General features: G+C 44.1%; 1 protein-coding gene and 1 long non-coding RNA gene across 13 annotated transcripts in view; both read left to right on the forward strand.

Moving 5' to 3' along the window:
- The window catches only part of LOC308459224, a 300,770-nt gene that overhangs the window by 258,006 nt on the left and 31,808 nt on the right, over positions 1-10,956 (forward strand). The gene's annotated exons all lie outside the window — the stretch shown is intronic.
- Positions 1-10,956, forward strand: part of ZMYND11 (zinc finger MYND-type containing 11) — a 102,413-nt gene that overhangs the window by 86,931 nt on the left and 4,526 nt on the right. For 7 of the 12 annotated variants that reach the window (XM_080974104.1, XM_080974099.1, XM_080974095.1 and 4 more), the window contains 8 exons: positions 1,395-1,450; positions 2,236-2,313; positions 2,998-3,116; positions 4,782-4,989; positions 7,030-7,098; positions 7,959-8,012; positions 8,269-8,541; positions 10,275-10,460. In XM_080974104.1, coding sequence (XP_080830230.1) covers positions 1,395-1,450; positions 2,236-2,313; positions 2,998-3,116; positions 4,782-4,989; positions 7,030-7,098; positions 7,959-8,012; positions 8,269-8,541; positions 10,275-10,460 — 1,043 coding nt within the window. The remainder of the gene's footprint in view (positions 1-1,394; positions 1,451-2,235; positions 2,314-2,997; positions 3,117-4,781; positions 4,990-7,029; positions 7,099-7,958; positions 8,013-8,268; positions 8,542-10,274; positions 10,461-10,956) is intronic. The other 5 variants (XM_080974102.1, XM_080974103.1, XM_080974098.1 and 2 more) reach the window with 2 other exon arrangements.

Here is a 10,956-nt window from a genome sequence, read left to right on the forward strand (position 1 = left end):
CATGAGTAGAATGAGTGCTTTTATTTAAAATGCATCTTTGGGTTATTTGTGGGGAATAGGAATTTGTTCTCCCCCCCCCAAAAAAAAATATAGTTCAGCCCCCCACAAGGCCCAAGGGACAGTGGACCGGCCCCCTGCTGAAAAAGTTTGCTGACCCCTGGTCAAAACGAACCAGTGCGATAGGATCTTACATAAGCCGCACACCTCATAGGGTTGAGCCGAAATATTTCCTGCAATTCCAATTTCATTTCTGCTCCTTCGAAAGCATCAATTGCTTTCCATTGGGGCTATGGAATCTCCCAAGTAGGTTCAAAGGAGACTGTGCTCCCCATCCCCAAGAGAGCTAACTAGTCCTGAGATAATCCAAAATGACCCCAGCTTGTGGGAGGAGGTCCCACAGGCCAACTCGGCTAGAGATCAGTTGGCTTCCCTTTTATATATCTTGCACAAACTCTCTCAAGTCCCATGTGACTGGAGCAGGGTTTCTTGACTGTACAGCTATTTTGGCTGCCAAGTTGCCAAGTACTTCCAAATGTATATCCTTTAGGGTTTGCTTCTGTGCTTCACAGTCACACGCTCTGGAAACTGCTACCCTCAAAGCATATTCAGAAAACATGTGGGCATTTTCCCCTCAAGAAAGACTGCCTATTTATTGAGTAGGAATTTCTAGCTTGCCAAAAGAGCAACAGCAGCAGACACGAAAAATCAAAACAATAAATGTTTGGCTTGGCCCTAGTTACAAATCTGAATGCATTATTTTACTCTCCGCCGTTGTCCCTTCCTCGCCAGTGTGCTTATCGGAAGTGCGTGTGCCGGAAGGATTAAATGTGGCTAGAGCCACAGAGATCTCAAAAGCAAAAACACACCCTTTAGCTCCTCCAGAGACCAGCCTGCTCAGTTGAAATTTTAGCACATCACAAACTGAGAGAGCAGGTGTGCTGCAGGCAGGTGTTTTCAGACATAATAGTTCTAGAGGACTTTTAGCAAGCCCAACTGCATAGTGCGTGTACCGGGGAACAGAAAACACCCCTTTCTCACCATAGTTGGATATATCACTGAGAGATTATACTCTGTCTGGCAAACACATCTGTTGTGTTCCCCACAGTAAAAAGACAAAATTCAGAAGGTCTGTAACATGCACCTCAGATTCCTTAGTTCTATTGCGCGTTCATGTGTAAATATTTGCTCTGGGGGACTTTGGCTCATAGTCCTGGCAAATAGCACCAGGGCAAGAACTACAGAATTGTAGAGTTGTTGAGAAGCTCTGAGGAATCAGAACAGAAATTAGTAAATAGCCATTATAAATGTATCCATTTGGTTCTTCACGCTAATAAGAGATTGGTGGTTGTATGAAAAGTGTGCAAATACTTAGCTGTGTGTGCCTTTATTTGCAGCGGACAGTGAGCAAGCTGATATTGCCAGAATGCTTTACAAAGACACCTGCCACGAGGTGAGTAATATCCAGCAAGTAAGTTGGCTGGCAGTGCTATTTGGTGTCAGGATAATTGCCTACCAGTTTCCATATGCTAAATGGTTCCCTTTGTCTTGAAAGTTTTCCTGGAAATAAGTAAATCTTATGCAACAGTTGATGCAACATTGAGAGGCCCAAGTGAGACGCTCTTTTGTGTTTTGTAAATATTTTCAGCTTTAAAAATGCACCATGTCTTAGCAAGCTTATTGGCTATTCTATCTTCCCATATAACTGTGAGCTTACATAGCTGCATTTTTAAAATCATGCAAACAGAAGAGGAAAAATGCATTTTATTTTTATTCAGTTTGTGAGGTGGCTGATTAGTTAATGGAAAGAGACGGAATTAGAAGTGAAGTGTTTTAGCTTCTGGTTCATGCATTTGCACTCATCCAGATCAGAGATGTTTGACACCTGCTTCAAAAATCAAAGCCACTTTTTCACTTTAATAAAAAAAATCCGGAGACTCTAAATAGAGTTAAACATTGTCAGCTGTTGTATTAGTGCTTCCATAGTCAAATTATTCTAGAGAGTAGGAAATGTTTTAAAGTTTGCTAATTATTCTCATATTCATGTCATAGTTTGTTTTTAAAAAATTGAAGAAGTTTTTGGTTTTATACTCAGCACAAATAAAAGAGTGCGAAGGCTAAACATTTTCTTAGCGTGTACAGCTAGTATAATTTTGCAAAGGCAGATACCACGTCAAAACCCCAGTCAAAAATATAATCATGCTAGAGAATATACTCACAGATTGTTTCCCGTTTCAGCTGGATGAACTTCAGCTTTGCAAGAACTGTTTCTATTTATCGAACGCGCGTCCCGACAATTGGTTCTGCTATCCTTGTGTAAGTTTAACTCCTCCAGTTTGCTTTTTCATGCTACTCATGATTAATTTTTCAGATTTGCTGCCACAATATATGGTGATGGCCAGCAGCTCAGATAACCTTTTAAAGAACATTATATTAAAAAAAACCAACACAAAACAAAACCCAAAGGTCTATTAATGGCTACCAGCTGTGATTGCAGAATGAAATCTCTGAGTACTGGATGATAGGAACAAGTACCAGTTAAGCATTCAGGTGTACTGGCTTGAAACTCGTTTTACACTTTTGATTCTAATCCAGCAACTCTGGCGAACCTGCACAGATTCCTAAGGGTGCATGGAGCATTTCCCATGTGCAAGAGAACAAAATGCTCAAGTGCCTGGAACTTCCCATGTCAGTTAGTGTCAGTTGGCATCAAATAACCTGGTATTTAGGTACAAACGAATTCTAACAGAGTACTTAAATTTAAGCTAGCAACCTCAGATTTGCTGTGCCTGCAGCTAAAGGGAAAGGGCATAATGGTTTTGCATTGTGGTGGTAGGCTCACAGAGGTAAAATCTTATGGTTCCTGATGTCTTCTGTGTATAAGACATTGTTCAGCACTATCATGGATGAGTTTCGTCTTGATTCTGCAGTTGAGTGTAATACTTTTAAGTCCCATAGCCAGCCATCATTCTACAACTTACGTCTTTCTTTAATTTCTAGATACCCAATCATGAGCTGGTTTGGGCTAAAATGAAAGGTTTCGGATTCTGGCCTGCCAAAGTCATGCAGAAAGAGGACAATCAGGTGGACGTTCGCTTTTTTGGTCACCACCACCAAAGGTATGTTCATATTTGCAGCTTCTAATGAGCCTACCTCTTTGTTTCTTAAGCTGAAAAAAATAATAATTACAAGCCACATAGACTATGTTTTGTTTTCCCTAACTCTTGTGATTTTAGAAAAGATATGAGGGACTGTTCAGTGACTCACAAGAAATTTCGCTTTCAGAATTGCTGCAGGGATGCTTTCTAACATATTTTAGATAAAAGAATGAGACAAAGTCTGCCTGACTCATTTCTTCATATAGCAATCTGAATAAAAGATTGGTACTTACAGTTGTAAGGCATTTTAGACATGTGCAGAATGGGATGAGGTCAGAACCACATACAAATAAAAATATCCTTATCTAAGGAGCTGCTGTTGTTGTTTTTTTACACCCGTTTTATTGTAAGAAGCAAAGTAAGAAAGAAGGGTAATATAGAACCATTGCTAGAGGGGAAACACGTTTGGTAACACTTTTCTTTTATGCTAGCTATTTTTTAAAAAAAGGGGTGGGGGAAGCTTCAGGTGGAAAATCTATGGCCCGATTTAAATGTCAGCATTATTTGTTAGCCCAGGAATTCCCATGTGCTTTTGTGCTGCTTGCTTACCCAGTTGAATTCAATATTTCTTGGTTTGCTAAACTTCAGCTTGCTGTGATGCCTGAGCTGGGAAACTCTGTGATCTGAGTACTCCCTACAAAGCAGATTTGCTGTCAGCTTCAAGCCGTAGTTTCCTGCCTTCGACATCACAGTAAACAGTGGCTTGACAAACCACAGCAAACTGTAGCTTGAAATCTTGTATTCAATTGAGTAATTAAAGAGAGGGGGGAACACACAGGTACATAGTGCATTTCTGATTCATGGGGTTTTTTAATGCTGGCATCTGAACCGGCCCATCATATGAGGCTAATAATAATAATAATAATAATTTATTATTTATACCCCGCTCATCTGGCTGAGTTTCCCCAGCCACTCTGGGCAGCTCCCAATCGAGTGTTAAAAACAATACAGCATTAAATATTAAAAACTTCCCTGAACAGAGCTGCCTTCAGATGTCTTTTAAAGATAGGATAGCTGCTTATTTCCTTCACATCCGAAGGGAGGGTGTTCCACAGGGTGGGCGCCACTACTGAGAAGGCCCTCTGTCTGGTTCCCTGTAACCTCATTTCTCGCAGCGAGGGAACCGCCAGAAGGCCCTCGGCGCTGGACCTCAGTGTCCGGGCTGAACGATGGGGTTGGAGACGCTCCTGCAGGTATACTGGGCCGAGGCCGTTTAGGGCTTTAAAGGTCAGCACCAACACTTTGAATTGTGCTCAGAAACGTACTGGAGCCGGTGTTATGTGGCCCCGGCAGCCACTTCCAGTCACCAGTCTAGCTGCCGCATTCTGGATTAGTTGTAGTTTCCGGGTCACCTTCAAAGGTAGCCCCACGTAGAGCGCATTGCAGTAGTCCAAGCAGGAGATAACTAGAGCATGCACCACTCTGGCAAGACAGTCCGCAGGCAGGTAGGGTCTCCTGTAACAAAAGACTGTAAGGTATCTTCCCTTATGATAATTCATGTATAGACTTTCAGTATGAAAAAAATACTACTTTAGGAACTGTGCCCTACCCAGTTTCAAGAGGTGTGCATAAATCAAACATGCAGCTGAGCTTTCTTAAGAATTTCTTTTAATTTACTTTGTCCAGGGCCTGGATTCCTTCAGAAAATATTCAAGAGATCACAGTTAATATACATCGGCTGCATGTAAAACGTAGCATGGGCTGGAAAAAAGCATGTGATGAGCTGGAACTACACCAGCGCTTCCTTCGAGACGGCAGGTTCTGGAAATCAAAGAACGAGGATAAAGGGGAGGAGGAGGCCGAATCCAGCATCTCTTCCACCAGCAATGAGCAGGTGAGTCGTCCTGGGAAATCAGCCTTGCAGGTAAAGGCTGACTTTCCGTGGATTCGTGCACAAAGTTAGGCTGTTCTTTTGAGTCTGCTTTCTCACCGAACGTCTTCCTGTTTTGAGTAAGTAAGACAAATTCTGCACCAGCTGTTATTCCTCGGAAACACTCCGTACTTCGTAGCAAGAATGATAATCTATAAAGTTTGTTCCTGACATCCTGGTTCTCCAAGAATGTTTTTGAGCAAGGAATGAAAAGATAGGCGTCCACAGGCTTTCAGGTTTCCACTGCAGACTAGAAACCAGAAGCAAGGTGGCTGTTGTTCAGTGGTAGAACATCTGCTCTACAATTAGTAGGTTCCAGGTTCCAGGTTTACTCCCTGGCATTTCCCATTAGAATCGTAGGGTCCCTTCCAAATCTACAGTTCTGAGTGTCATCTTAGTCCAACCCCTTGCAATGCAGGAATCCTGTCTACAGCCGTCCCTGGATAGGCTTGAACCACCAACCTTCTGGTTAACAGCCAGATGCACTAACCCATTGCGCCACCTAAGGCCTGGAAATGTCTCCTGTCTGAAACCCTGAAGAGCCACCGCAAGTCTGTGTAGACAATACTGTGCCAGATGAGCCGAAAGCTGATAGGATCTGGTTTCATGTTTTTGCATGATACACAACATTATTTGGTTGCATGTCAGTCCTGTGAACATGTCCTGCTGATGATGTGTAAAACATGCATTGATGGCCATTACTAACGAAATTCTGTTCCCCTTTGTTTTGTATTTATGAGCCTGTTTGTGCAATGCGATTCCCCCCAGCCCCACTCAGTCATGAACTTGGGAAACTTAAATGTGATCCTTCTACCTATTGGACAGCTGCAACCATTTCATTTGTTGTGCCCGTGCAATTTAATGCTTCTGCAGTCGTGGCACTAACAGCAGCTGCCTCTGCTGTGTCAACAGCAGGGCTGGATTTTTAATTCCTCTGCAAGGACATGTTACCCAGAGGGATATAAGTGTGAGTTGTTTGTTATCTGTAGGGCAGTTCATGCAAAACAAAGGTGAATGGCTGCACGTATTCCTAATCTGTATTGCAGTTTTGATCAATAATCTCTGAATGTTGGCACGGCTATCAGTTTGTGGATTCCAGCCTCTTAATAGAGGTTCTGGAACAATGGTTCATGCACTGTTTAAAAGCTAAATGATTGTCAGTGAAAGCAAAGTCACAAAACATATTTTATGCCCCCCGCCGCCGCTGCAAATATGCCATATTCTTACTGATTTCCATTTTATTTAGTAGTCTGTTTCTTGTTGGATTCAGATGAAGTTTGAGATTTTAGTTGGTTTGATTTGGCTTCAGGTTTTGTACTCTTTGTGGCCTAGCATGGATGAAAGTTGGCTGTTCATAATGTGACGTTAATACCTACTCTGCTCTGAATCCCTCCCTCATTTATCCTAATTTTATTATGTAACCAGATTTCAGTGTGCCTCCAATCTGTGCTCTTGGAAGCAAGCTCCAAGTTGCCTTGAAGATGGGCTTTCCCAGATGCTCTAAAAAAAGGCTTCCCAAACTTGGGTCTCCAGCTGTTTTTGGACTACAGTTCCCATCATCCCTGACCACTGGTCCTGCTAGGTAGGGATGATGGGAGTTGTAGTCCAAAAACAGCTGGAGACCCAAGTTTGGGAAACCCTGCTCTTAAAGTTTATGGCCATATGATAGCTTAATAACTGAGGCAATGTCACCATGAGATCTAGTTACATCCTTGCGGTTCAAACATGCTTGCTTGGCACTGTATCCTTAGCACTGTATCCTCCTTGGGGGCTTTTTCAAAGGCTTGGTATTCTTTTAGTTTGCTTTACGTAGTTCAGCATATAGAAATAAATTAATTGGTATTAATGAACCGTTTATTTTGTAGGTTGTGTTTTTATATATAGTCAACTTCTTCTTTTTGCAGAGAAATAAAAGTAAAATACTCATTACTTATCAGCAATTCTGAATTAGTGTTTTATGGCATTTGAATTAATACTATATTGTTTTTTCAACAATATCTCCAGCTAAAGGTTACTCAGGAACCAAGGGCAAAGAAAGGAAGACGTAATCAAAGCGTGGAACCCAAAAAGGAAGTAAGAAACAGCAAATTTGGTACATGCACCTATGCATAAGGCAGGAGAAAAAAATTCTGAGAGGCATCCTTTCTTTCTTATCATTCACAAATTCAGTTTATACTCCATTACTATTGACTGTGTGAATGTCAGAAGAGCGATTGCCATTTCTTAAAAGAGTGCATTACTGTTCCAAATTACTGCTTGAAGCTGTCTTACCTATTTGGACCAAGTTCTCCAATCTGGATCTTTTAAATGCAGTTCTATGTAAATAAATTGTGCTCTCATTTCATTAAGGATTGATTGCTAAAAGTGACACCCGCTTGTTCTGTCACTTAAGTGACTGGAAAGCTCAAAATTCCACAACGTCAAGTCCCGTGGCCTGGGGCAGATGTAACACTGCCAATCTCTTAACCGCAGTTAGGAGATGGAGAGCACTCTCTCTTGCCTTCTTCCGTGCAAATTCCTCCTTGCTTCCCTTGTTTGCCTTAACCATGGTTTAGCATTGCATCTGTGCCAACTTTCATTGTACATAACCAGGGCTCCCGCCTTAAGCAGAGTTTGGGAAGGGAGGGAAAGTGTGTACACTAACCTGCAGCCTGCTTCCTATCTCATGGCCAGTGTTACATCTGTCCCAACCTGTACAGCCAAAGTCAAGAGACACCTAGTCTCTGGTTCTGTAAACCTACAGCCCTTATTCTGTGTGTGTAGTAATACTCATTCATTCATTTTCACCTCATTCTTCAACCAAACAAGGCTCAGAGGGGGTTACTAAGGGGTTTACTAATCATACAGTCCCTGCCCAATCTAAAAGACACAACACAGAAGGAAAAAGCACTGAGAAGGGAAGAGGGGAAAAAACCAAAGTCTCTGTTTCTTAGTTACAGAATTCTTGTAATGATCAGCTGGGACTGAAAGATTTCAAGGAGAAGCTGGCAAGTTAATTCATTTCTATGCTAGATGTGTTTTCTCCCCCTCCTTATTAGGTAGTTTTGCAGCACTGGCATGGTCAGCTGTGTAATTGTTGTAGTGCTGTAATACTATATAGCATTGCTCCTTTTGCCTTCAGGTGTGTTTGGACCTGATTTGCACATTGCTTCAATGTCTTCCCACTCTGTATATCTGAAACCCAGATGATTACGTTCGTCTCCACTGGTGATTAAGAGGAGTCGTTTTGTTGGTTTCCCCCAGGAGCCGGAGCCTGAGACGGAAGCAGTTAGTTCGAGCCAGGAAATCCCCACAATGCCTCAACCCATCGAAAAAGTTTCCGTGTCAACCCAGACAAAGAAGTTAAGTGCCTCTTCTCCAAAAATGCTGCATCGGAGCACCCAGACCAATAACGACGGAGTATGTCAAAACATGTGCCATGACAAATACACCAAAATCTTCAGCGACTTCAAAGAAAGGTTCAAGGCTGATCATAAGAGGGAGACGGAGAGGGTGGTGCGAGAAGCTCTTGAGAAGGTAAATCTGACCCCAGGGAAGGCGTTAATTCCAATTGTATACCATCCTCAAATTTCACACCACCATGTATCAATTTCCCCCTTCCTTCAGAGTGTACCTATTGTTCCACACAGGGGTGATAACCCCGGTTGATCCCTTCCCAGGTAAACTCTTCTAAAAGCAAAGGCTGTTGGGGAAGAGTCCCTGGCCTCGAGCCCTGTGGGAGCAGTACAGGACCACCACCTGTAGGGGGACATTGGTGTGTAGAATGTGAGCTGGTTTAAATGTTGCTTCAGCCACGCATGTTGCTCCCAATGTGACTTAAGGCCAGCGGGGTTCCTTCCAGGTGTTTTTTGGACTACAGTTCCCATCAGCCCAACCAGCATGGCCAGCGATCAAGGGTGATTGGAATTGGAGTCCAGCAACATCTGAAGGGCACCACGTTGGCTGCGTGGCAGAAACGTGGCACACCAGTGAGAAATGCCTTGCCTTGTATGGCTTTTGTAAGGCTTGCTAAGGTGGAAGAGAATCACTTTGAATATTTAGATATATAAATTATTGTTGTTATTGCACTAGTGCAGGGGTGAGGAAACGCCAGCCTGCAAGCTACTCTTGGCCTTCCAGGGATTCCAGGTTGGCCAACAAAACCATCTTCCTCCAAACCAGACCCACCTGTCCACCAGCTGATGTCACTGGGGTAGCATCAACTGACTAGTAGCAGGGCAGGGTTTGATCCTGCTGGGGGCTGCTTCAGTGTGTTCTGTGCTGCTGAAGCAAGACCCATTGCAGGCAGCAAGGTAGAAGCTTCTCATCAGCTGGTGAACCAATGGTCAAGTCCTGCTGGTGCTGCTTTGCCAGCACGTTCCCCGAGGGAAAGGCAAATCAGACCCCTTTGACAGGTGGGTCTTCCCCACCCACTTGCCAAAGTTGGCCCGTGGGAATGGGAAGAGGAAGATCTGGGGTTCCCCACCTCTGCTGCATTAGAACCCATAAAGTCGGGCAAACACCCACATGAAGGAGTGGCCTGGGATTTAAAAGGAACAGAAGCAGGGACGTCAGGAAGAGAACAATCTTTGTTGAGGATGTTGATTAATTCTAATCCTCAAAGCAGTTTGTTATTTAAAAAAAATCCTGTGCAAGACATATACATGATGTTATAGCTGGCTTCTCAATCAACAATGATTTCAAAGAGGAGTGTTTTCCTTTGCTTTTAATGAGATTGCGTCTGCACCTGGTTGTGCCATGGGTGTTGCAGCCTGAGACAGAACATATACATCTTCTAAACTGGAGCAATGCGGCAGCATCAGCCGTGATGCATTACACGTGCCAAAAACACAGCTGTGGCACTTGCCTGGATTTCAGGCTGTGCAGATCAGTTGGTGCAGCTGCTCTGTGCCTTTTGCCCCAGTGCGGGCACACAGCCTGGCGAAATCTCAAGGGTTTTTTGTTGTTGAGGCAGATCCAGCGCACTTGATCCCTACAAGCCACTTGGCAGCTTTGCTCCAGCGCCCAGGCCAATGCCTGCGACTCCAAACGGCAGCCGAGGAGAACTGCCAAGAATAGCGCTAGCTCATCTAGAGGAAAGTGGGCACAGTGTGAATCAGAAGGGGTGATGTGGGGTCATTTCCACATTGGAAAGCAGCTGGCAATGTGGAGTGTTACCTGTTGCAAGTTGGGTGTTTGTTTTTTGTGGGGGGTGGTGGAAACTGCTGTGTCCATTCACCTGCTCACCTGCTTCTTTGCCCCCCCCCCAGCTGCGTACAGATATGGAGGAGGAAAAAAGGCAGGCTGTGAACAAAGCTGTTGCAAACATGCAGACAGAGTGCGACAGGAAGACGAAGCAGGTGAAGGAGAAGTGCAAAGAGGAGTTTTTAGAAGAGGTTAAGAAGCTAGCCAGCCAGCACAAGCAACTGATTTCCCAGACCAAGAAGAAGCAGTGGGTAAGCAGCGCTGGCTACAAATCACTAACTATTGCATGCAGGCAGCGTCATCATCAGGGCGGACGGGCAGGCGGTGGCCTGTTTTGTGGCTTTATTTCCGCAGTGCCAACGGGGGGCGTGGAAGGGCCTTTTCTTTTCTCCATCATCTCTGCAGGAGTCATCGTTTGCTTTCCCTTTTTCCTTGATGCCCAGTTGCTTTGCAGCACTTCCTTTTGCTCCCTGCACACGTGCCATGGTTGAAAGAGATTGTTCCCTTTGTTAAGCATTGTCACGCTTTGCGCAGTTATCACGACACACAGGAAGGGTTGCAAAGCCTGGCATTTTCAGCCCTTTGAGACCCTCCCCTGCTTTTCCTTTGTGCCCCTGACGCCAGAGGTGCAACGGAGTGCAAGTCCCACCCAAGCCTCTGGTGCCCTAACACACATCACCAAATGCACTCCCTTGAGACCTCAGCAAGCCTCCCAACCCCTCTGCCCTTAGACCTTCTTCTGTGAGG

This window comes from Podarcis pityusensis, assembly GCF_964106645.2.
Source record: "Podarcis pityusensis genome assembly, chromosome: 12".
Classification (NCBI taxonomy): Eukaryota; Metazoa; Chordata; class Lepidosauria; order Squamata; family Lacertidae; genus Podarcis; species Podarcis pityusensis.